This window comes from Aspergillus lucknowensis, assembly GCF_044049455.1.
Source record: "Aspergillus lucknowensis strain CBS 449.75 chromosome Unknown BJX67scaffold_23, whole genome shotgun sequence".
Lineage (NCBI taxonomy): Eukaryota > Fungi > Ascomycota > Eurotiomycetes > Eurotiales > Aspergillaceae > Aspergillus > Aspergillus lucknowensis.
The window spans coordinates 1-22,843 of record NW_027263567.1 but is presented as its reverse complement, the minus strand read 5'-3'; the positions used below and the strand labels follow the sequence as shown (position 1 = coordinate 22,843).

The window sequence follows — 22,843 nt, the reverse complement described above, 5'->3', positions numbered from 1 at the left end:
AGGCCAGCGATGTTCCCCTGGGGAGAACGGCTCGGGCAACGCCAGGGTCTCATTCGTTTGGTCGGAAATCAAAGGTTATTGGTGGGAGGGCTCGTTTTCAGCCCTGCAACTCAGCTCGACACAGCCTCAGGCTCGCACTTTCCACACAGAATCTTCAGCAAGAATGCGCTAGCCATGCGAGTTAAACAAGAATGGAAACTCTCGTCCGTCTGGGAACCAGTGAGCTGCCTCCGCTGCATCAAGGCTCGAGCACACGAGTCCTGGCCAGCCTGCTGCACGGCTCGTCGTATTCTCTCGCGATCACTGTCAGATTTCCCACCCTCAGATGCAGTCATTCATCAACCCCTGCATCGCAGCTCGTCCACATGGAGACACATGTCCGGGACGCTGAGTTTTGGCCCCGTATTCTCTGAAACAACTTTAGAAGCGGCATGTCAGCAATGACATTTTATTTGCGAACTGGAGTTGTTCATGCGTGATTATTAATGGTGACTCGCTTGGGGCGAACTATTTTTTCCATCCGTGCTCAGCCCCGGCTGATCAACACGTTTCCCCCTAGCAGGCCACGGGATCGTCTCGTCAAGCATCGTCTGCATCTGAAACACCGGGCGACCTGCCTATCGGTTGTCAGGTCCTGGTCAAGAGTTCCAGAATTGAGCACTGCATGCCAATTGGCCGGCTCTCTGATGCAAGGCCATTGGATTTATGAGCAGATCGCTCGTCTCCAAGAATTTTGATTTGCAAGACTTTTGCTCAGCCGCCAAAGCGGGCATGCGGGGCTGCAGCTGGTGCAACGGGCGATAACGCCGGCGCAGACCAGCTCGCTGGTCTTTCGAGTCGTCCGTATTTCTTCTCGTGGTCCTCATTGACTTTTCTCGCACTCCCACGTTTTCAGTACCATCCTCAAGCTCAAATTTCTTCTTCCATATCTTCATGGCGGCCTTAGATCCCGAAGATGACTATGCCGACATGGTCTATACCCCACCCCTCTCATCTCGCTCCGGCAGCAGAATGCGAAGGCCCAAGCAGCCCCCCCAGGAAAACCTCAAGCAATTCTGGGATCAGTTCAACTCCAAGTTCCCAGGAAAAGTCTACACTGTTCTTCCGGATAACCCGTACGCACGCGCCAAGGCCGCGAGGGTCCCCAAAGGGATCGTGAAGGGACAGGATGCGGGGAAATCGTACGAGCAGGCCAAGCGCGAGTGTATCCGCTCAGTCGACCGCATCGCACGCGAATGCAAGCGTTTGAACCAGAAGTATTCGGATCCGCATTTCGACATTGAGATGGATCTCAAGTCTGGGCTGAGAAACTGCTTAGACGGGCTAGATGAGCGGAATGATGCGATGCGCCCGAGAGGCGTGAAGAGGGTTACTGTAGGCGGTCGCTAATACCTGCTGCATTCGAAAAAACTAACCATGCGGTCCTGCAGGAAATATTCGAGAACCCTCAGTTTTACGTGAACGGCCCAACCGCCTCGGATGTGCGCCAAGGACGTGATGGAGATTGCTGGTTCATGGCTGCGCTTTGCACAATGGGAAACAAGGAAGGATTAATCGATAAGATCTGTGTCCGGCGGGATGAACAGGTTGGAGTCTACGGTTTCGTATTTTACAGGGGTAAGTGCTTCGCGCATCTCAAGGTTTGGGCCCACCTAACAAATGCCTTCCAGACGGCGAGTGGCAGCAGTGCATTGTGGACGACAAACTCTACCTACGTGCCGCTGACTATGATGAGTCGGTTGATGAACGTCCCATCTGGGACGATATCAACCGAAGCGATACGGAAGAGGAGTATCGCAAGGTCTGGCAGACAGGGTCACGCGCTCTGTACTTTGCTCAATGTGTGGATGAGAACGAAACATGGCTTCCCTTGCTTGAGAAGGCATATGCCAAGGCACACGGTGACTACTCCGCGATTGAGGGTGGCTTTGTCGGGTAGGATATGCCGCAATGTTCGGACCTGAAATGACAGGCACTGACCGTCCGCAGGGAGGCCATTGAAGACTTGACTGGTGGTGTCACCTCCGATGTGCTCACGAGCAACATCCTAGACAAGGACAGGTTCTGGAATGAAGAGCTGATGAAAGTGAATGATGAGTTCCTCTTTGGCTGCGGTACCGGTTTGTACTCGAATTGGCTTTCGCCAAAATACCGCGGACCCCCAAGAGATAGGAAGGGTATCTCCGAGAACCATTCGTACTCCATTATGGATGCTAAGGAGATTGATGGAGTACGCTTGCTAAAACTAAGGTGTGTCCAACCTGCAGGTTTTGATAACACACATCGCTTACACCATCAGAAATCCATGGGGTAAGAAAGAATGGAGCGGGCCCTGGAGTGACGGCTCCGAGCAATGGACGCCTCAGTGGATGGAGAAACTCAACCATAAATTCGGTAACGACGGGGTATGTATTCGCTCTCGATTAGCGTGCTGAATCCGCTAACATAAAATGCAGTTCTTCTGGATTTCCTACGATGACTTACTCAAGAAGTATCAACATTTCGATCGAACTCGTCTCTTCGGGCCCGAGTGGACTATAACACAGCAGTGGACGAGTTTGAGTGTCCCCTGGTCTGCAGACTATCATACTACCAAGTTCAGATTGAACGTGACCAAACCCGGGCCCGTGATTCTCGTTTTATCCCAGGTTAGCCAATTCAAACCCAAAATCCCCGTTGCGCACCTTGCTAACGTGAAGAAGCTTGATACACGTTACTTCAAAGGACTTGTGGGCGAGTACGACTTCGTCCTCAAGTTCCGTCTGCAGAAAGAAGGCGAAGATGAGTACGACTATATCGTCCGAAGCCACAACAACTCCCTCATCTCTCGGTCCACCAACGCAGAGGTCAACCTAGACCCCGGGTCATACCAGGTCTTAATGAAGATCATAGCGTACCGGTGTCCGGATACCGAGTCCACAGAAGACTCAGTAATTCGCCTCGCACCTACACGACGAGAGAAATTGGTCCAGATCGGTCTCTCCTATGATCTCGCACATGCCAAGGGCATTGTTGTGGAAAGCGAAGCCGAAAGACAAGAACGTGAGGAGCGTGAGGAGCGCCGAAAAGCTGCGGAGCGACGGAAGCTGCGCGAGGAGACCAAGAAGAGGCTGCAACAGGAGTGGATTCGAGAACAAAAGCTCGCGGCGCGCAGGGCCCGAGCCGAGGAGAGACACGCCGCCAAAGCCGCCAAACTCCAGACTCATGGCCGACATCCCGAACCCGAACCCGAACCCGAACGGGTCCTCCCTGATAGCCCTGTGGAATCGCCGTCTGATATGAATTCAGATACGAACGGCCATGAGAACGCCATTGGGTCAAAGCACCCCAAGAACGGCTCAGTACCGAGCATCAAATTCGATGATAGCCACATGGCCGCACATCCCACCTCCCGCGACACGTACTCGATACGGTCGAGTCGTCGTCGATCGCACTCGCTCCGCCATAGCCGACGTCACACACACAACCGGGACTCCGAGTTACTGGAGGGATTCGAATTCGACTCGGACATCGACATGCCCCAAGACGTCACACCTCCAAGGCTCAGCAGCTTGCAGACCTCATTCAGTGACGAGTTAGACAGCAAGACGACAGACCCCTGGAATGCGGTGTGTGTGGTCGGCCTACGCGTTTACTCGAAGGATGAGATGCTCTCCCTTGAGGTCGTCCGTCCCATCCCTGAGGATGAGACCGAGGCAGCCCTCGACATGGATGACCCGGCCGTGAGCGCAACGTCCGAGAAGGGTTCGCGGCTTTGGTCCATGACTTTTGAATGACCATGCGCAAAGAATGACATATTACAAATTGATTAGAGCGTGCTATATTTATATATATCTAATTGTGTCAGCCTTTACTGCTCTCTGGCGCTCAAAAATGTGGCTAATAGCTTGTGAGACTCTACTCTGTTAATCAACTAATCAACACTCCATAATCCTACTGTGAAACGCCCGTTTCTCTTCTCTTTCCCGTATGATGTTGATTCATACTTTTACTTGTGGTTGGCAACGCGACGCTCAAAGCGGTTTAGCGCCATCCGACCCTTCATTTTACAGTGCCAAGTCTTTCCATCCTTCGTCTCTCCACCACCCTCGAGTCAAACGATGATGCGATGCGCCGCTTTGATGTCTCAATGATCGTGTCGCTAAGGCTGTCGCGTTTACAATTTCATGGAGCTCGTTTATCGGCACCATCTCGGCTTCCCTCTTTGCTTCCCTGGTCGCGTCATCTACTCTTCGGAACCGCGAGGCTCGCGTCCACCCGCACCAATCGCGTGTATCACGTCCCTGTGGGAAGCAATGGACATGTATCGTTAAGGTGATTAGGGGCAAATTCCCTGGCACGAGACGACAACCTCGCTGATTTTATAGGGTGGTTCAACCGAAAACTCAACCACGACCGGGGAGTGTGATTATTCGCCTTCCATCCGGGCCAATACTTCACAGGTCCTTCGCGGACGGTGATGTCTCAAGAGATGGGAGAAATGAAGCCGCGACTTCGTTTGCGTATTTGGCCGCAGACGATGTTTCTTCCGCTCGCGCTCTGGCAGACGAGACGTCTTCAACTGTGGTTACGATCAATTATCGCCTTGGTGAAGTGGTAGTGAAGGAGAAGGGCTCCCGCCATTCGAAAGCGAACAATGGGGAGCACCAGCCGAAGAAGCTCTTCTATCAATTTCCAACCCCAGTCCACGACGCCTTGACGGGCTTCGACTGGGTCCTGAAAAATCTCCAACCTAACCGTCTCGGTGTCATCGGCGCACACATCGGTGGCTCATTAGGCTTGACGCTAGCGCTCACGGAACCCCGTCATGTCCACGCGGTTGCAGCCTTGGATCCAGTATGCGACTGGACGTCGCTCGATGAATTCTGCACTTCGACCAGCATCAGCACGAGCACGAGTACGAGGAGAAAACCGCATCACGCACCCAGGGATCTCGTTCCCCTCCTCGAAGCCCGGGAACGGTTCTTCGCGACACCAGAGCGGTATTTTGATTCATTTGCGTCACCGATTCTATTCCTTCGGTCTGCGGGGAAGGATGTCCCAAAGGTGTTCCCGAAGTATCTCACTGGACCGGAGTATCCGGTTCCCCTTCTCACGAAAGAATCCGAGGAGTCGCTGGAACCGTGGGATGCGTACCTCCCTGAATATTGTGGCTACGAGGACGCGGACGCGTCGGGTTCCGAAGAGTTAGGCTCCGACGAGCAGAGAAAACACCCTGTTCGCCGCCGAAAGGCCCTCTCCAGGTGGCCGCCGTACGGTCTCGATTATGGTACCAGCGGACCTCGTCGGAAATATAGCCGCGAGCCGGTCGAAAAGCTTGAGATAACACTTCCGTGGGTCCGTCTGTTCACTCATCAGGATGTCAACACTCACCCCACAACACCGGAAGACATCCACCAACCTGACGGGCCCGTTACGCACAAAACACCTCCGAAACGGCACAGAAGAAACCACAATGCCACGGTGCTCAGCCGCCAAGCAAATGAGACGGTAGACGTCATGCGCCGAGCATGTTTCTGGGGAAGAGAAAAGGGTTTCGCAGAGGAGAGAGTTACTCTATTCTCGATGCCCGACTCCTCCTCCATTGATTCCAAGGGTCTCGATCCCCGAGTGGAATCCGGGGATTTGACCTCCCACGCCGGACAGTGGCTTGGGGATACTCTGCGTACTCTTCCAGACACCGACACCGAGACTGACGCTGATCCCGACTCTTGACTCCGCAGTCAGCATCGCATTTCTTCTCTCCTTTGCGTCTTTCCTCATGTACAAACAAAATATATCACCCCAGCACTTCGGACCCGTTAACTCAAGCATTACACATTACACACAACCCAACATGCCGCGCTTCAAAATAATAAACGAATGCGAGACGAAGGCAAAAAATCATCTGCTCAGACGGACTTGAAACCCGGACCTCGTGATTACTCGTCCCGCGCTCTACCAACCGAAAGCTACGAGCCAGTGCTGACGCTGCTGTCAAAACTGGGTGGGTTTTCGGCCGCTGGTCCATCTTGGCCAAGTCTGGTTCACTTAGGGTTAAGGAGGCTGGGGTGACACACTGTGAGGTTTCTGCGGATAAGAATGTTGCGGACAGGTATAGCGCGGATTTGACTTGGACCTAGGACCAAGGTGCACGAGGAAGGGAGGAGGATGCCACATCTCCTGATGGTACATCCGTTCTCTCGTCATGGGGTCAATGTATACTATTTCCGGCATCTACTCTACTGGTAGTATTTTTTTTACCATTATCATGCCCGTGGCGATCACACCGAGTTAATCTTATCGAACCATATATCCGCATTGGGGCCACGATCCGCAGCCTCGCCCACAAGCTATATGAACGGGAGATGCAACTCTATTTCGCAAGTTACCTCGAACGACTATGACGCCGGAGCCGATAGTCAATGGTAATGAAAATGGTTAAAAGAGCTGCTTTATGGACAAGACATAATTTATAGATAGATAGAACCTCCGGCCACTTCGGACCGGTGAGTGAATAACCACCCTGGACATTCTGTGGTAGCTCAGGAGAGGAGTCTATCAACCCCTCCCCTCCTTTTCTGAGCCCGCTTCAGCTGAGAGGATCAAGCCCCATCACAGGACAGCATTTGCATCGCCCGGGGTGCCTAAGGCCTACTCTAGTCCAAGCCACTAGAAGGCAGAAATTCTTAGCCCGAAAGTATGGCAGATCCCTCCTGATTTAAGAGTCAAGCTTGCAGATCACCAGCAAACACACTTGGAAAAGAAACGAGCCAGCCAATGATACCGTAGATCTGCGAATCAAGCATTGATCTCCGGTAGCTCGGCCATGACTTGAAAGCCCCGAAAACAACGGGCCGAACCCGCTGTAGGGCGGGTTTTGGTGGCTCAGCCCATTAGGGAACCCGGACGGGCGTGAGGTTCTAATCATGTTAGGGCTGTGGAAGGAAGCATGTTGAATATTTCCAGGACTCTCTACTAGGAGTAGTCTAACACCTTCCTTGATTTCCCGGAAGTATGTAACTTTCCCCTAGTATCATTTAGACCAACTGATATGGTCTTACAGTTTCAGATAACTATACACTTTTCTCACTTTGATATCCACTACCTCTTACACTTGCCAAAGCCAACCCTCAAGCTCAAGGTCATAGCATCCCACACCGCACCACCGAAACATCTCATGGTAAAGACATTGATACCTCAAGTCTGCCCTAAACACCAGGAACCACACCAGAAGGTAATCTCGGACGGACAGGGCACGAGAGACACATCAGAATCAGACAGAAACCTGGGATGCCAGGAAATTGGCCGCCTCCAGGGCATTCACGCCGTACGTCAAATGCGCCGGTGTGATGATCAGAGTCCCAGTGCACACCAGGTCACCGAGCGCGCAGATAACCTTCGTCTGTTCCTTGGGATATCCAGGAATCTGGCCCCTATCTTGCAGGTTGCGCGTGAAGCCGAAGAGCGCAGCGCCCTTAACACGGGCCTTGATATCCTCAGAGAGAGTCTGGATTGCGCCGTCGATAACGGCCGTTCCTTGGCTGGATATATGTTAGTTACGTACGGCCTTTTTTTTCCCTTCAAGTTCTCTCTTTGCTCTTTCCGGGTCTGGGTAAGTTATTAATGCGTACCTATATCCACCAACCACAATCTGAGTGTCGGGACACTTTGACGCCGCCTTCTTGATCAGCCCCGCGGCCTCATCAATGGCAATCTGGTTGGTGTTCTTGGGCAGGAAGTTCGAGGCCAAGTCGGCGATGTAGAGCGGGCCGACGCCCTGGCAGGCCACCTTTCCAAGGCCCAGCTTGACCTTGAGCGAACTGCACGTTTGCGGTCCGACAACCAGTCCCTGGAAGCAGTCAGTCAGTGAGCGCTGCACCCCTCCAAGAACGACAGAACGACAGAACTACTCCTCAGCTGATGAGAAGAGAGACTTGGGATGCATACCATGTTTCCTGTTTCGGTGGAGCCGCGGGCAAAGATGAAGGTCACATCCTTGCAGGTGCCGAAGTTCACATCGTTCTCGGTGTCCAGGAGCTGGCGGCGCTCGAGATCGATATCCCCAGCAGGCAGAGGGCTTGCGCAGGTAAGGCCGGCAAGGGCAGCGACGAGAACAGGAGAGATGCGCATTGTGGCAAGACGGGAGAGGCTCAAGGAACTTGGGTATCGAGGGAGGGAGCAATATCAGAGAAAGTGGCTTGGTGCAGTGCTCAATCTGAAGTCGCTTGTTCCAAGAGAAAAGAGACTTGGGATATACACAGCCTATTTATATTCTTTCAATTCCTCCTCCATGTTGCATTTTTGCTCCGGGCCTGAACTCCCTCACGACGAAAAGCTGTGGTTTGGGAAAGTCTCATTTCAGCGCACCCCAGGTCATGAGACAGGAGATACTCAATACGAGGGTCAAATCTCGGGTGAAGAGGAACGTCGAGATCCTTCATTGGCCTCGTCTCCGCGTTTTTAATATAAAAGAGGCTTGTAGCCAACGCTTGCCGAGTAAATGCCATTGCCGTATATGCCGAGGTCCTTGGCACCCTCTCTGAGCGCGCAGAGTCATAATCAACGACAGGATGCTGAAGACTACGGACGGAAGACAGATTAGTCCAGGGCAGAGATCGCTGCAACGAGAACCTGATCGGCAGTAGGGACAATCACCTCGGTATCCAGCCCTGCGCTAGTCTAAGATGGGCGCGTGACTCCAAAGCATCGAAATATGGGGTATCGGGGTCCCCAGACTCGCTGTTAGTTGCTCCGGGCGGGGCGGCCGGGCGAATGATCCTGTTGTTCATGTTATTATTCCCAAGTTGCCAGGCCAGGAGCAGCCATCCCAAGGGCTGCTTCGAGGTCTGTTCCCCTCGGACCTGACAGTTAAAGACCTCGCAGATGGGCAGGGAGGTTCTTCTCGAGTGTCACCGAGGTTCGATCCACCAAGTGGTAAGACATCTCGTTTCTCGACAACAGTCAGGATCCAGTTTGATCGAATCTGTGTCTGTCGCTGTTCATCCCCCGCGTCCACCCGGGCTTGCGGGCTTTCTTCCCCTGGCAATTTCCGCACACCAGGTCCAGCTCATCTATCTAGAGAGACTAATCCATCCGACCCGTAGGGATTGGTATCCCGAGGAGGAAGTATGAATCCGCCAGTGGTGGTGGTGGTGGGATAGGAACAGCCGCCGGAAAGAGACAGGGCGGGTGTGGTCCTGGAGAATGAAGACGGCAAAGTCGAGTACTCCGCGGAAGCAGGTAAGGATGGCTAACGGATAAGGTGTTCTAGGCTATCTTTGACAGTTATTAACATCCTGTCGCCCGTAGATAGCTTCCAGCAATTCAAGCAACATCGTTCCGTTGAGGATATATACAGTCGGCCACTCAGTGTCCTCACTGATATCCATGGCTACTATTCTCAGAGGACTCCTGATTAAAGCTTCTCTCAACGACAATGCCACCCATCTCCAGCCTCGAATCCATCGTCCCCTGCGTCTCGTTATCGGTTGATATCTCAAGATGTGCATTCCGCTTCCGTCTCCCCATATTTTCCATCCGATACCAGCTCCGTGGACTTTGGTGAGACGTCCGGCGACTTCGCTCCGCCGCTGAAGTACCCGTGACCTTTCGGAATGCAGCAGCTAGGGGTTTATATGTCACTGGGAGATTGGCGCATATGATCCCGCCGACAGGTTCCCAGGTTGATAGGATACCGAGTGGGACGCCCGCCCCTGACTTGGTTAGAATATGGGTATCAGAGAACAAGACCCCAGGGAGCTCGACATACAAGTGAAATCCGAGGAGCCCTGTGAGACAACGACCGTGAGTCGGGCTGCACTCACGGCACAGGTTCTATCGCCATTAGCTCCACTGTTTTGTACCCTTCTGAATAAGGGGACATACGCCAACCCAACCGAGAACAGGAAGCTGAGACCGATTTTCCGATTCCTGGGGAGGTGTAACCGAAGAATAATTGGCAAGGGAAGAACAAAGATCCATAGATCCGTGACGAGGTTGGTGATGTTGGTGAAGTAGCTGAATGCGACGAGGTTGAAACACTCGCCGGCGACGTCTGGGTCCCAGAACTTTTGGATCGGTCGGCACTGAAACCCAAGCACAAGCTCCATTGTCATTAGCCATAGGATGACGAAGACGGCTGTTAGAATGACCACTCGGCGGAAGGTGGCCTTTGGGAAGACCCGGTAGTATAGCGCGAGGACGGAGAGCTTGGTGCTGGCGATCGCGAAGTCATAGAAATGGCTGAAAACGTAGTCGCCCTGGAAAGTGCTTGTTATTATTGCTGTCCAGGAGCAGAATCTCAAAGAGGGGCTACTACCAGCATGAAGGTCTTCACTTCTTCTTCTGGCACGGCTTCAACGTGCCTCCCCATCCCATACGGAGGACCTAAGAGCGACCCTGTCAGTTCAGCCCACGACAATGCTTCTCCCACACCTACCGTATACCAATCCGCTGATGCAGAGACCAACACTGACGGCCTACTAAACCATTAATCACATTTCTCGAGGCAAGGTACGGAGTCTCGCACCGTGGCCCAGATCATCAGAAAGTCATCAAACGCCAATCCATTCCTGCGCGGGTGGAGCTCGGCCCAAAGGCGCAAGCTGGTCGACAGAATCTCCAGAGGAATGGGAATTGAGTAGCAGACGTTGAGATCTGTCACTCTTGACTGAGCCAGATATTCAGCGCTTGGAGGGGCGCTCATCGGGAGGCTGGGACCCTCACGGTGCCATGGTGCTCAAAATGATTTGAAATAAAGTTCGAGACCATCGGACCATCAGACCGTTATATAATTAAATTAAGGAGCGGCACGAGCCTCTTTCTTAGTGTGAGAGATTCTTACTTAAGACTGCATCTCGCTCTGCCTGTGGCCATGGGGGGCGCAAAGTGAGACAAACTCTCACTCGGGCCCCCGGTCCAGGCTTCTGTCTCCCGCACCTCCATCATGCACTTCCCGCTTCACATTATCAGCCTTGTCCATTCAGCCCTGGCCCCTTCGAGCCCCCAGGAGCCAATCGTCGACCTTGGATATGCCACTTATCAAGGGTACCATGACGCCAGTTTTGGCCTGAACATCTGGAAAGGGTGAGTCTCTCGGCTCCCCTTGAAACTCGTATCTCCCCTTTCACCTCGTATCCTGCTTTTATCTCCACTGTCACCATCATGCTCAGCATCGTAACTGACCGTTACTCCCTGCAGAATTCGGTATGCCGCGCCACCCGTCGGAAATCTCCGCTGGCAGGCCCCCGTTGCTCCAGAGGGAGACAATCGGCGAGTCATCCGCGCCGTCGATCAGCCCCCTGTCTGTCCCCAGTCGGGAGCGGCCGGAACTCCCCCAGAGTATGGCTTCAATTCAGGCCCTGGCGAAGAGGACTGTCTCTTCTTGAATGTCTATGCCGCCCCTGATGCATCGGACCTTCCGGTCTTGGTCTGGATCCGTAGGTGCTACCCCTTCCTGAGTGCCTCTTTGTTGTCTGGCTGACTGAATCTTCGTCAGATGGCGGTGGGTATGGCATGTTCGGAGCGACATATGACCCTAGTCCGCTGATGAAGACTAACGACAACAATTTCATCACCGTGGAAATCCAGTACCGCCTCGGGGCATTCGGATTTCTCTCCTCGGAGGAGGTCAAGGCGCACGGGCAGACGAACTCCGGACTCCTCGACCAGCGATTCGCCCTCGAATGGGTGCAGAAGCATATCAAGCGCTTCGGCGGCGATCCATCCCGTGTCACAGTTGGAGGGGAATCAGCCGGTGCGGGAGCGGTGATGCTCCATGCATTAGCCTATGGGGGCCAGGAATCCAACTTGTTCAAGAATGTAAGCCGACTCGACCCCTCAAGATTTTAGTTCCCCCCTCCCCAGCTCAATATTTCAAGATTATTGCTGCCAGCCCGTATTCCCCGCCTATTTATCAGTACAACGACCGTGAGCCAACACGCCACTACGATCGCTTCGCTGATCTCGCTGGCTGTGGACCGGGCTCTCCCCGAAGAACACACTACCCCAGCACATTCGACTGCTTGGTCGATACTCCAACCCAGGCCTTGCAAAATGCCAGCGGCGACGTATCAACATCTGGCAACGTCTTCGGCACATTCGCCTTTTCCCCTGTTATCGACGAAGACTTCATCACCGCCCGTCCGTCCCAACAACTCTTCCACGGCCACGTCAGCGGCCAACGTCTGCTTGTCGGGGTAAGCACGCATAATCCTGTTCTGTACCCCGTCAGAGAGGGGGAAAGAATTCACATCCCTAATCAAGGATATATTAGAACAACGCCAACGACGGTGTCCCGCTAAGCAACCCAAAAATCACCACCCGCGACGCCTTCAACCGCCACATCGCACGGACATTCCCCGCCTTCACGGCGCACGACATCGCAGCCCTAAACGCAATCTACCAAACCCAAGACTCCAGCCCCGCAAACAATGGACCCCGGTTCGACACCCCAGGCGACCAAGGTCCCCCTTCCACGGCGCTAAACCAATCCGAGATGGCGACGGGGCTGCAACAGACTGCCTTTAATATCTTCGCCGAGAGTACCTTCGATTGTCCGGCGCAGTGGATGGCAGAGGCGTTCAGTGATACTTGTAGCGGCAGCAGAAGCAGCGGGTGTAACCGTAACCGTAACCGTAACCGCCGCCGGGCCTGGAAATACCAGTACTCAGCAACACCAGCCTACCACGGGTTCGACCTGGAGACGTATTTCCCCTCAACAAACTCAGACGCAGACGCAGACACGAACGCGGGGTTCAACCACGCATTCCAAAAGATCTGGGGAAATTTCATCATCAACAATACACCCGTGATACCTCTCTCCGACGCAACGGCAAATATGCCCAATGCAACCGCCCCCTCTGACTCTGACTCTAACCCCCGCCACCCGGACGACCGGAATCCGAATCTCCTCTGGCCACCCTTCACTATTGACGAGCCGTGGCAAATGGATCTGAATACGACAGGCGGCAAGGTGAGTCTCCAGGTCGTTACGCCCGATTTGTCTTTTTTCCTGCGTGAGGGGCCGGGGATCGTAAACGTCTTTCGGCTTGTGGATGCGTTTTCGTGGGAAGAATGGCGGGGGGGTCGGTGTGAGTTTTGGCGGGAGGTTGCGGAGAGGGTTCCTTTGTAATTGTATGCTGGTGCCGAATAGATTTTAGAAGGGGGATAGATAGATAGATAGATAGAAGAGAGTTTCTCCAGAACTTGGTTGGCTGTTGGACCACAGATCGCTCGTCTATATGGTGCATCATTCATGAGAGTACAATACTCATGTTCTCCCACCCGTAAACTCCATATTTCAGATACTACAACGAAGACCCAAACGCTGCTATATTCCCATCCGGTGAGTCCCACCATGGCTCCATATCCGAGAGACTTGGTAATCCGACCTCATCGACCTCCGGATTCGGATTCCCATCCATCCCTGAGAACGCCAGGGCGGTGGTAGTACCCCCGTTGTCATCTGGGAGAATACTTAGATCCGAGTCTCGAATCCAGGAGTCGATGTCGTTTTGTCGAGTTGATTTTATGGGATTTGACGCCGTTGAGAGATCGTGTAGTTGGTTCGGGGACGGTTTAAGTTCAGGTGAGACTCCAGTCGCGGCGGCGTTGTGTGGTTGTGGATCCGTGGATAGTGAGGAGGAGGCTGGGGGTGCGCGGCTTCTAGTTGGTGGTGTAATGCGAGTCTTTTTACGGGTGGATGATGGATCGGTATGAGGATTAGATCCTGGGGCGTCCTTCCCGGCAGATTGCGAGAGGCGGTGGCTGCTCATTTGGCGTTTCATAGCTCCAGAGCGGCGCATGCGGGCCTGCCAGCGGCGCTGTAGGCTGACTAGGAAGTCTCTAGTTCGTTTTGCATTTTCGAAGGACTGGCCCAACTCGTCGAGGGCTCGGAAGCAGAGATTAAGGTGGGCGACCATCTCGGTGCTGCTGTCAGGGACTTCTTGGCCTGTTTTACCTGCAAGAGGCGTGGTTGAGATCGTGACGTAGAGAAGGATAAGGGCGGCGCTGAATATTATCGAGACAACTTGGTTGTTCATGCGACGGAAAGTGTAGTGTTTTTCGTAGATGTGGAGGAGACGCGTAGTGGCGATGGAGGATTCGATGCACATTTTGCGGGCGTGATGGTAACCTGGTCCTTGGCGGGGGCTGCGTGGTTGGATGTAGCTCTTGGAGACCCAGGGCCTGTGGGTGAAGATGACTATTTGGTGGTATTGTAGGCTGTCTCGTCAGTACCGATCGAATCTTGAATGCTGGGTATTACATACTGCAACATTAATAAATGAGGTAGTCGGGTTGTCCTATCATCCGCAAGATTGATATCGAGGGTCGAGGGCAGGCCGGCTTTCCAGGCAAAAAGGTCATCTGTGACTCTTTTGCAAAATCTCTGGAGTTCGTGGCGTGGAATATCAGAGCAACCGTATCTATAGAATGTTAACCTCACTTGGTATGATAGAGGGGTCAAGCCGTACAGAACGTGGCCAAGAGGAGATATGATCTCCCACAACACAGCAAATTGCCTACTTATCAGCTCGTTCGGATTCCTCAATGCATTGCTAAATGCCCTCTGATTCGCGGGAAGGCCGTAGGGGCGCCATATTTCTTCTTTACCAGCAACCAAGCCCGATGCAGGCTTAGGAACCGTGATGTCTCCGGCATTCACACGGAACGGCCGTCCCAAGTAGAAACCCCAGAAACTTCCACCGACGTCAGGTATGATTTCTTGACACAGAGGTGGAGGCACTCACTGGTCTGCAGCGTAGCTGCCCCAGAACGCGATCCGCCGTACATCTGCCTCGAAAGCACTCATGTCTCCCCGTTCAACGTAAGGTGTCATATCTAGATGTAGGCCAAGGTCGAACGCAAGTCTCATTGACATTCCTAAGCACGTAAGTAAGCTGTAAATTAGCGTCCACCAAGAAGTTACATACCACTGTAAAGCCATCCCCGTGCGTCGCGATTTGATGCTCCTTCCTGGCAGCTCAAAATCGCCAGTGCCTGCACTGTGGCGACGCAGGGTGAGTCCAGCTCAATCTCCAGTAGTGCCTTCGCCCTATCCGCGAAAAACTCGGACAGCGACTTCGGGAATGTGATAAACGTAGGGTGGTACCGGGCCTCAAAGGCACTTCCAACCGCACACCTTTCAACCGTTAGAACTTAAATGAATATAAAGACAATATTCAGCCAGACCTACATAGCGTTTGTGAGCACCTCTGAATAAAATGGTGTATCGTCCAACTCTTCCCTCCACTTCAGCCGGGCAGTCATGTACATTTCCTTGTCAACAATGTAGGTGCTTGGATTCTGCCATGTAAAGAACAGCTCCAACAGGTGATCCTCAAGAGCCTGGTCTACCGGCTGTCCGATGCGCAAATGGTTCAGTATATCCTGGCCATCATGGCGAACGGTTCGCGCATCGGGGCGTTGGCGCTGCTGTGTTGCAGATACGTCCACCAGATTGAGATTCGAAGTCGCACCGAAGAACCGCAAGTGTCCATCTCCAGCAATTTTCAGAGTTCCTATCCGATGAGAAATCTGTTCGATAACGTCCTTCTCGGCTTCATCTTCCTCGCCACTGTCACTGTCGTCGTGTCCGTCATTGCCCGCCTGTTCGAGGAACGAAGCTGGCTGCTGCGCCATGTCTTGAGACAAGTGCAATGCGTCAGGACTGTCATGTCCCGAGGATGTTTGGTATCCCTCATTCAAATTCGCATATAGAGAATCTAGACTCTCCGATGTTGGGAGTGCAAATTCCCAGCTTGTCTGAGGGAACTGAATCCCAAAGGGGCTGGTCAAATCCTGATTTAACAGGGCAGTCTGCGATTGCGTTGAAGCTTCAGACGGTTTCTGGTTTGAAGCCTGTTGCCCGTTAAACGAGGAAACAGGAAGCGGATTATGAGCACGGTGGTGCGAGTCCGGTGTTGGTTCCAAATTCGGCCTTTCAGACGCTGGAAAATCCCTCCTCTTTGCCAATCCTCGAGGAATCTGCAATGTATCCAGAACGCGATTAATGCCAGATTCATCCTCGGGTTTCATTGCGGGAGGGTCAAGGCCTTGGTCGTATATAAATTGACAAAGTTGGTCAATCCTAGCGGAGAACAGCTCTGTCGCTGCACGTAGTGAGACTCTGAGGGGAGAAACGGTCAGCCCTGATGACGGCAAGCGCTCCAGTCTCGACAAGTTCCGGATAAGGGTCACACGGTCGGCTTGAGAAGCTTGTGTTGCTGAATATGGATTGGATCGAAGTGTCTCGCCAGCAAGCAGTAGGATCAGAATTCACGACGTACTTCCGTTTGTCGTCTCCATGTTGGTATTTGCATTGTTTCCCTTTCCTCTCGCAGTTATTACAGTTCGGGGACGCGCCGTCGCACTAAGAACATACCATCGACTCGGTTAGAGGCTATCATTGGAAACAAATGAAGGGGGCGTACCCTGATTTTGCTCTCCCGACAGGGAACACAGGCTGTTGTGACGTGCTTCCTGGGGGGCCGTTTCGGCTTCTCCGACTCAGGCTGCATGGTGATATGATATGGGTAGATGACAAAAGATATGGAAAGAAGGCATGCAATCAGCCAAAATCAATAGAGCACTGGCTGAAAGCATGCATATCCCAGCCAAAAATCATGGGGGGTGACAATAGCGATGATGTTGTTGGTGTGAGTGTCGGGGCGGGGCAGGACTATTCTGGGGGAGAAATTATAGATATGAAGCGTCGAAGATCGGACCAGAGCCAGAATCCATGTCACGGGGGAATCTTACCCCTTGTGTGCTGAAAGTCGGGCAGTTCCACTGTTCAGGCCAATCAGGGACTGCCTCATGCCTCTGATCTCCATGAACAGGGTAAAAAACTCCGTCCTCGCCCTCACTCACCTGATCCAGTCTTGTGTTGAAGAGAATGCTTCAGGTTCAAACATTCGGCAGAATTCTTGAACTCCTTACTCAAAGAAGAGAAAGCAAGAACAGTTTCAAATCTAGGCCCTTATTTTCTACGGCCCAGCCTTAAAAGGCCCAGAATGTGACTCGAACACCTCCACAATCACGATTTCTCGACCGCGAGCGCGTCTCATGTGATGCTTTGACAATTCACTGTCTTCTCTTCCCGCGGCGACGGCCAACCAATTTGTCAGATGGCTTGCCGGCTGACTGGGACTTGTGCGTCCAGACACAAGCAACGCCAATATCGAAACATGTACTGGGGTCTCTTCACATTTTGACTATGCTTACGTCACAGCGATGATCACATCGGAGGCTTTCCGAGACGCCAGATTGTGCAAGGGTTGACAGCTGGACACAGTGGTTGGACATTTAAACTACCGGGGTAAGAGAATATCGACAATACCGACAATATCGACAAGCCGGATGCTCAAAATTCTGGGTTCTCCGGTTCCTATCCCGCGAGAGGACTTTATTACCAATTGCTGGTACGCTTCAATGCCTCATTCTGAATGACTTCAATCCAGTAGCCATCGGGGTCAAGAATGAAGGCGACATTCTTCATCCGGCCATCGCTCAGACGCTTCTTCCAATTCACGTTCAAGCTTTCGAAACGATCGCAGGCCGAGTTCAGGTCGTCCACGGAGATGCCTAAAGGTAGGTTAGTTTGCAAGTCGCAAGGGAGACGAGAGACAACCCGAATCACTTACAAATGTGACCAAACCCTTGTGGTTCGGAGTTACCATCATGGTAGACCTTTCCTTCCTGCTTCTCGGTACCATAGTTCCACGTCAACTCGAGTAGCCCTTCCCATTCAGCCACAGGGTTCTTCGCACTCTCGTTAACCTTAGGATTAGAAGCAGGATATCCCAAGAAGTAGAGGTTGAATCCGGCGTCCTTGTTCACACTAGTCCTTAGCAAAGTCATTCCCATCACCTCTTGGTAGTACTTCAAGCTCGTCTCCGCATCCTTCACACGGAGCATAGTGTGGTTAAGACGATAGGAAGATGGGTCCGTTGCGGTCCCGATATCCTGATCCTGGCGGCGAATAATCTCAACCCAGTACCCATCGGGATCCTTAGCAAAGGCAATGTGCCTCATACGACCTTCGGTGAGCTTCTTCTGGAATGGGTACCCCGCGTCCTCGAGCCTCTTACAGGCCGCCTCAATATTATCAACCGAGACAGCGATATGCCCGAAGCCGCGGTGGGGTTCCGTATTGCCATTGACCACGCTGTAGTTAGGATCGCTCTCCGTGCCATAGTTGTGAGTGAGCTCTAGAACGGCATTGCGGTCCGTCCAGTGACGGTCACCCTGAAGAGACTCCGGGCCGGTGTATGCGAGGAAGTAAAGGGAGAATTTGTTATCCGGGAAGTCTAGTTGCTGGATCTGACTTAGACCCAGGAATTTGTAGAACTCAACTGGAGGCGGACGATTAGATTCAACGAAGCTTCCAGGAGCTCTCTTTTCGGCACTCACCCGATCGTTTCGGATCCTTGACCCGAATCATAGTGTCTGTGGCCGGAAAAGCGCCATCGTTAGTCAAGAGACTCACAACGTAGGCGCATTGATTGACTACTAACGGTTGAGCTTATATGTGGACGTGTCGGTCGCCATGGTTGCGAAAGACTTGCTTGCACCTATCCTCACAATGTTAGGCAGTAGCTTGAGTGGAGAGCCAAGACAACAGAACGCAATGGATCACAAACCTGGTAAGACAGAAAATCTGGGGTTGAGGACCCTGAGGAAAGATGCAGGCAAAGAAAAAGGAGCGCGCTTTCCGAGCATGGAGGAGAGGGGTAAGGGAATGGGATTGTATTAGTGAGCAGTGCGAGGGGGAAATGCGCTGAAAAGGTGGGGTGCTTGCTCCAACTTGGCTATGACGCTATCCCGCTGAGAAGTCCAGACTACAGAGCACAACTGACAAAGGCTTCTTTCATGGTTTATTTGTCAGATCCATGAGTACGCATGGCCTTCGGGGTTCCATGGTGCTCTTAATGGGAATCAGAACCCGCCCAAGCCCAGCTTCACTACCTTCTCAGCCACTCCACTTACATCCGATGCCTTCGCATTCGGATCGAAAAAGGGCTTCTCGCCGTAAACAGCTGTTCGCTTTCCCTCTCTTTCCTCGGTATTATATCCACCGGGGATCGCGCGATGGGCTACAACGCGATTATCCCAAAACGCAACACTGCCAGCCTCCCAATGCCATCGGACGCTCAGATCATCAGCCGAGTGGAGGTGGTCCCTGAGGAAGTTGAGGGTATGGATTGCCTCCCAGCCTTTGAGTTCCTTGATATGGACGACAAAGGCTGGGTTGTAGAAGAGAGCCTTTGCTCCGGTTACTGGGTGGGTGCGGACCTAGACCTGTAAGATGCCGCTGCATTGTTATGTGGGTAGTGGTGCATCATACCAGCGGATGCTCCCTTCGGACTGGAAGTCTGTAAGTTGTAGCACCACCGTTGACAGCGTTGATAAATACATGCTGGTTTTCTCGTCAGCCACTTCGGATTTGATTGACACTGGGACGATCCCCTACCTCAGAGCTATGCACTCCGTGAAGCCCTGAAAGCGTATTCTGGAATGTCGGGCTCAACTTATCAAAAAGCGCAGTCTGGCTGGCAAAGATAGTGTCACCTCCTGAGGTTTGATCAGTCAAAGCACCATGACCGTACAAGGCAGAGGCTGCACACCGTATTCGGGAGTCTTGACCATGCGGAGCATGGTATAAGATGGTGGGTTGATCTCGAATGAATGATCGGAATGAAACTCTGCAAAAGCGCTGCTCGTATGCTCAAAGGATCGAATATCACTGCAAGCGATTAGTCTAAATCGAATCTTGGGATACATCAATACCAATTGGAAATCTTACCCTCCACGACCCAGAATCGTCACATGGCGCGGATCCACCTGATTGGGATCTCGATCTTGCTGAAAGTGCATCAGTACACCTCTTGTTTCCGTTTCTATGGGGAATTTACAATTCCATAATGCTTCGTGAACTCGTGCTGCCCTTCCAGTGTGAGGTCTTGGTCTCTGAAGAATACGACGCCCCTCTATCGGTCGAAGATATCAGCAATCCTTCAGATTAAAGCAAGTAGTATTATGTTACCTCAGCTATCAACAACGCCAGTTCATCTTTCTGCTTGTCGTCCAGTTTACTGAGCTGGATTCCCTGCAACTCGGTACCGATATACGGAGTCAGGTGCTTCACTTTAGTGGCAGCCGACAGGAGAGACTTCTTCGCGGGATCCGCAAAGAAGGCACGGTCCTTCGGGGGCTCGATTTCCTGAACCGGGGGATCAATGGGCTTATAGGCGAAAACTTTCTCCGTGAGACCTGTATGAGCCACCATCTTGTGTTGTGTGAGTGCCCTGGGTGTATGCGGATAATCCGATTAGCTTCAAGTATGCGATTGACGTCCAACAAGGTCTTCAGGAGTGTGAGACACAATGCCCTTTTTATGTTGACCGAAGGATGATTACAAATTGGATATTGTACACAACCCCTCTTTCATTCCGTTGCCGTATCTTTGATCCCGTATTCTCCAACCGTGCAAGTGTCTCTCATCCATGGCGCCATTTTGGAGCCGTCGAAGGGCGTGACCAACGACACGTTTAGAAATTACATCCTTCGGAGCTCGCAAACTCTCAAGTTGTTAGCCCGGACGTCCCCCAATAGATGTCAAGACCTCTATGGTTTAAGGAATCGCGCTTCTCTCTTGGCTCGCCCATCTTCTTGCGAGCGTAAGGTTGTATCAAATTCCTGCAGAGGGAATGCATTGGTGATTGACTTCCAACCACGTTGCCAAGTGGAAACTTCCAATCAAGTTCTCGATACTATGATACCATTACTCCCCCAAGTGGTGAACACGATACGACGTGGCTGATCGAAAGCTCAGATTCGCTTGTCACGGCCAGGATGGGGGGGCATATCACCTCATCGCCAAGATAAAGCACGTTCATGTCACTTCATCGCCAGCATTAGATTCGCCATTTCCGGGGAATTGGAAGCTGCATGAACACGATATCGGGCATATCTAACCGGTTGACCCCCTTGTAAGAAATTTAAGAGCAGATCTTTATCCCCCTGGTCGATAGCGGTCGATACTTCTCGGCATTCACAATGTCTTCACTCAAGGGTGCTCGTACCAGTGAGTCGAAGAGCGATGAGGATGGCAACAATGTATCGAGCTCAGCAGCATCCGCGACCGGTCTGCAGAAGGAGCTGATCGCGGTGGATGAGGTCCTGGCTAGGAAGATGGCGCTGGTAAACGGGGCAATCGATGAGATTGGGATGACGCCGTTTCAATGGAAACTATTCTTCCTCAATGGCTTCGGGTACGCTGTTGACTCGGTATTCAAACCTCAGTTCATAAAGCGGAAGTATGCGTGTTAATCACCTCTAGCTTCTCATCGTCTGCCAGTCCATCGCCCAGCCTGCCGTGACCCAGGAATTCGGGAATCCCAGCGCAAAAGTTGCAGGAGTGGCTCTTGCATCCCAAGTTGGTCTTCTCGTTGGCGCAGCCGCCTGGGGATTCTCTGCCGATGTCATTGGCCGTAAATTGGCATTCAACTCGAGTTTGTTTATCTGTGCTGCCTTCGTCCTCATTGCCGGCGGCATGCCGAACTATATCTCCTTTGCCGCCATGTCCGTCAAAGGCCCTCCTTCGATGACTATTCACGCGCTGACAAAGACAGGGTCGCCATTTACTCCGCTGGGGCAGGAGGAAATTACGTTCTCGACGCGACAAACTTTCTCGAGTTCCTTCCAGTCAGCCATGCCTGGCTCGTTACCTTCCTCGCGGTTTGGTGGGCAGTCGGATACACAATCACTGGCCTTCTAGCATGGGCATACATGAGCAACTTTAGCTGTGACCCGGACGCCACCGTGGCCGAATGCACACGCGCCGATAATATGGGATGGAGGTATCTACATTTCACATGCGGTGGTCTTGTATTAATTCTTAGTGTTCTGCGAGTTGTTGCCATCCGCATGGCAGAGACACCGAAGTGGCTTGCTTGCCAGAATCGCGACGAGGATCTATACCGCGTGCTTTTCAACCTATCAGAGAAGTATAATCGACCGTTTACGTTGAAGTTGGAAGACTTGACCATCCAAGGCCGGGTCCAGCATACAGAGAAGTCTGTCTGGTCTGCGTTCCGGCTCCGAAGCCATTTCACAGGGCTATTCAGCACAAAGCGCCTTGCATACTCGACTGTCATGATTATAATTAACTGGCTCTTTATCGGAACAGTGTCCCCACTATACAGCGTTTTCTTGCCATACTACCTGAAATCGCGAGGCGCCGACACGGGGGACAACTCGAATTACACAACCTGGAGAAATTACGCCATCAACCAGGTCGCCGGTCTGGGTGGGCCCATTATTGCCGCATTCCTTGTCGAGCTCCAGTTCTTTGGGCGTCGGCGAACACTCGCCGTTGGAGCTGCCATCACCACGGCCTTACAGTTCGGGTATACGCAGATCAAAACGCCTGCACAGAACCTAGGAGTTTCGGCTGCGATATCAGCAGCGTCGAATATCTACTACGGCACTATATACGCTTACACGCCAGAGATCTTGCCAAGTGCGCATCGTGCGACGGGATATGGTCTTTGTGTTGTAGTTAATCGACTCGGCGGGATTATAGGTGTCCTAGTTGGGAGTTATGCGAATGTCGAGACGACGGTACCGTTGTTTATTTGCGCTGGGTTGTATGGGGCGTTGATTATCACGAGCTTGTTGCTGCCCTTTGAGAGTCGCGGGAAGAGGAGTGTCTAGAGGGAGAAAAGGCGTCGATAACGGGACATGTGCTTTGCGTCGAGCTGATCGGACACCGCTGTTCAGGCACCCGAGTTGGAAGTTGTGATCGAATTGTCCGATTGACGAGATCCAGATTTATATTTTAATGCAGAGCCTTATG

At 52.5% G+C, this 22,843-nt stretch overlaps 9 protein-coding genes across 9 annotated transcripts; 4 read left to right on the top strand and 5 right to left on the bottom strand.

The window, feature by feature from the left end:
* The first annotated feature begins 689 nt into the window (after positions 1-689).
* BJX67DRAFT_121136 (calpain-like protein) lies at positions 690-4,088 on the top strand. The gene is made up of 7 exons (XM_071024438.1): positions 690-1,374; positions 1,431-1,617; positions 1,671-1,935; positions 1,990-2,250; positions 2,300-2,405; positions 2,457-2,648; positions 2,703-4,088. Exons 1-7 carry the CDS (start codon positions 934-936, stop codon positions 3,774-3,776), a joined length of 2,526 nt encoding a protein of 841 aa, XP_070885634.1. The 5' UTR covers positions 690-933; the 3' UTR covers positions 3,777-4,088.
* On the top strand, positions 4,014-4,730 carry BJX67DRAFT_354503 (uncharacterized protein; the record flags this gene model as incomplete). Its single annotated transcript, XM_071029221.1, has 1 exon — positions 4,014-4,730. A coding segment is annotated over exon 1 (205 nt), but the record flags the coding sequence as incomplete, so codon positions are not given.
* A 2,525-nt stretch (positions 4,731-7,255) lies between these two features.
* On the bottom strand, positions 7,256-8,112 carry BJX67DRAFT_372380 (cutinase family protein; the record flags this gene model as incomplete). Its single annotated transcript, XM_071031237.1, has 3 exons — positions 7,256-7,523; positions 7,614-7,831; positions 7,930-8,112. The coding sequence occupies 3 exons, from the start codon at positions 8,110-8,112 to the stop codon at positions 7,256-7,258; spliced, it is 669 nt and encodes a 222-aa protein (XP_070885632.1).
* A 1,114-nt stretch (positions 8,113-9,226) lies between these two features.
* BJX67DRAFT_121065 (putative integral membrane protein PTH11-like) lies at positions 9,227-10,916 on the bottom strand. The gene is made up of 5 exons (XM_071024437.1): positions 10,511-10,916; positions 10,421-10,460; positions 10,301-10,368; positions 9,752-10,241; positions 9,227-9,695 (listed from the first exon to the last, which is right to left on the bottom strand). The coding sequence occupies exons 1-5, from the start codon at positions 10,685-10,687 to the stop codon at positions 9,358-9,360; spliced, it is 1,113 nt and encodes a 370-aa protein (XP_070885631.1). The 5' UTR covers positions 10,688-10,916; the 3' UTR covers positions 9,227-9,357.
* BJX67DRAFT_121055 (putative carboxylesterase) lies at positions 10,808-13,202 on the top strand. The gene is made up of 5 exons (XM_071024436.1): positions 10,808-11,067; positions 11,182-11,420; positions 11,480-11,802; positions 11,862-12,179; positions 12,257-13,202. Exons 1-5 carry the CDS (start codon positions 10,928-10,930, stop codon positions 13,112-13,114), a joined length of 1,878 nt encoding a protein of 625 aa, XP_070885630.1. The 5' UTR covers positions 10,808-10,927; the 3' UTR covers positions 13,115-13,202.
* Positions 13,202-16,692, bottom strand: BJX67DRAFT_120916 (transcription factor domain-containing protein). The gene is made up of 7 exons (XM_071024433.1): positions 16,416-16,692; positions 16,272-16,354; positions 15,179-16,111; positions 14,916-15,124; positions 14,733-14,865; positions 14,253-14,681; positions 13,202-14,205 (listed from the first exon to the last, which is right to left on the bottom strand). Exons 1-7 carry the CDS (start codon positions 16,500-16,502, stop codon positions 13,290-13,292), a joined length of 2,790 nt encoding a protein of 929 aa, XP_070885629.1. The 5' UTR covers positions 16,503-16,692; the 3' UTR covers positions 13,202-13,289.
* A 1-nt stretch (position 16,693) lies between these two features.
* On the bottom strand, positions 16,694-18,727 carry BJX67DRAFT_120931 (lactoylglutathione lyase GLO1). Its single transcript, XM_071024434.1, has 4 exons — positions 18,501-18,727; positions 18,397-18,432; positions 17,628-18,338; positions 16,694-17,568 (listed from the first exon to the last, which is right to left on the bottom strand). The coding sequence occupies exons 1-4, from the start codon at positions 18,532-18,534 to the stop codon at positions 17,393-17,395; spliced, it is 957 nt and encodes a 318-aa protein (XP_070885628.1). The 5' UTR covers positions 18,535-18,727; the 3' UTR covers positions 16,694-17,392.
* Positions 18,728-18,813: 86 nt separating this feature from the next.
* BJX67DRAFT_120955 (TauD/TfdA dioxygenase family protein) lies at positions 18,814-20,417 on the bottom strand. The gene is made up of 7 exons (XM_071024435.1): positions 20,030-20,417; positions 19,899-19,973; positions 19,790-19,848; positions 19,611-19,729; positions 19,457-19,557; positions 19,331-19,402; positions 18,814-19,278 (listed from the first exon to the last, which is right to left on the bottom strand). Exons 1-7 carry the CDS (start codon positions 20,270-20,272, stop codon positions 18,922-18,924), a joined length of 1,026 nt encoding a protein of 341 aa, XP_070885627.1. The 5' UTR covers positions 20,273-20,417; the 3' UTR covers positions 18,814-18,921.
* A 557-nt stretch (positions 20,418-20,974) lies between these two features.
* Positions 20,975-22,835, top strand: BJX67DRAFT_120911 (MFS transporter). Its single transcript, XM_071024432.1, has 3 exons — positions 20,975-21,273; positions 21,326-21,567; positions 21,618-22,835. The coding sequence occupies exons 1-3, from the start codon at positions 21,043-21,045 to the stop codon at positions 22,699-22,701; spliced, it is 1,557 nt and encodes a 518-aa protein (XP_070885626.1). The 5' UTR covers positions 20,975-21,042; the 3' UTR covers positions 22,702-22,835.
* Positions 22,836-22,843: the final 8 nt, after the last annotated feature.

Excerpts from the sequence above, each read along its gene's own strand:
- BJX67DRAFT_121136 (XM_071024438.1), top strand. The coding sequence starts at position 934 with ATGGCGGCCTTAGATCCCGAAGATGACTATGCCGACATGGTCTATACC. Across the intron at positions 1,936-1,989 it reads ATTGAGGGTGGCTTTGTCGG|GGAGGCCATTGAAGACTTGA; the intron begins GTAGGATATGCC and ends GACCGTCCGCAG. Across the intron at positions 2,649-2,702 it reads TGATTCTCGTTTTATCCCAG|CTTGATACACGTTACTTCAA; the intron begins GTTAGCCAATTC and ends AACGTGAAGAAG.
- BJX67DRAFT_121065 (XM_071024437.1), bottom strand. The coding sequence starts at position 10,687 with ATGAGCGCCCCTCCAAGCGCTGAATATCTGGCTCAGTCAAGAGTGACA. Across the intron at positions 10,242-10,300 it reads AAGTGAAGACCTTCATGCTG|GGCGACTACGTTTTCAGCCA; the intron begins GTAGTAGCCCCT and ends AGCACTTTCCAG. Across the intron at positions 9,696-9,751 it reads GGGCTCCTCGGATTTCACTT|GGGCGGGCGTCCCACTCGGT; the intron begins GTATGTCGAGCT and ends TAACCAAGTCAG.
- BJX67DRAFT_121055 (XM_071024436.1), top strand. The coding sequence starts at position 10,928 with ATGCACTTCCCGCTTCACATTATCAGCCTTGTCCATTCAGCCCTGGCC. Across the intron at positions 11,421-11,479 it reads TCCGGTCTTGGTCTGGATCC|ATGGCGGTGGGTATGGCATG; the intron begins GTAGGTGCTACC and ends AATCTTCGTCAG. Across the intron at positions 12,180-12,256 it reads GCCAACGTCTGCTTGTCGGG|AACAACGCCAACGACGGTGT; the intron begins GTAAGCACGCAT and ends AGGATATATTAG.
- BJX67DRAFT_120916 (XM_071024433.1), bottom strand. The coding sequence starts at position 16,502 with ATGCAGCCTGAGTCGGAGAAGCCGAAACGGCCCCCCAGGAAGCACGTC. Across the intron at positions 14,866-14,915 it reads ACGGGGATGGCTTTACAGTG|GAATGTCAATGAGACTTGCG; the intron begins GTATGTAACTTC and ends TTACGTGCTTAG. Across the intron at positions 14,206-14,252 it reads CCTCATTTATTAATGTTGCA|CCTACAATACCACCAAATAG; the intron begins GTATGTAATACC and ends CTGACGAGACAG.
- BJX67DRAFT_120931 (XM_071024434.1), bottom strand. The coding sequence starts at position 18,534 with ATGGCGACCGACACGTCCACATATAAGCTCAACC. Across the intron at positions 18,433-18,500 it reads GTCCACATATAAGCTCAACC|ACACTATGATTCGGGTCAAG; the intron begins GTTAGTAGTCAA and ends TTCCGGCCACAG. Across the intron at positions 18,339-18,396 it reads CAAGGATCCGAAACGATCGG|TTGAGTTCTACAAATTCCTG; the intron begins GTGAGTGCCGAA and ends GTCCGCCTCCAG.
- BJX67DRAFT_120955 (XM_071024435.1), bottom strand. The coding sequence starts at position 20,272 with ATGGTGGCTCATACAGGTCTCACGGAGAAAGTTTTCGCCTATAAGCCC. Across the intron at positions 19,730-19,789 it reads ACGATTCTGGGTCGTGGAGG|TGATATTCGATCCTTTGAGC; the intron begins GTAAGATTTCCA and ends AATCGCTTGCAG. Across the intron at positions 19,558-19,610 it reads GGTCAAGACTCCCGAATACG|GAGGTGACACTATCTTTGCC; the intron begins GTGTGCAGCCTC and ends ATCAAACCTCAG.
- BJX67DRAFT_120911 (XM_071024432.1), top strand. The coding sequence starts at position 21,043 with ATGTCTTCACTCAAGGGTGCTCGTACCAGTGAGTCGAAGAGCGATGAG. Across the intron at positions 21,274-21,325 it reads TCGGGTACGCTGTTGACTCG|CTTCTCATCGTCTGCCAGTC; the intron begins GTATTCAAACCT and ends AATCACCTCTAG. Across the intron at positions 21,568-21,617 it reads TATATCTCCTTTGCCGCCAT|GGTCGCCATTTACTCCGCTG; the intron begins GTCCGTCAAAGG and ends TGACAAAGACAG.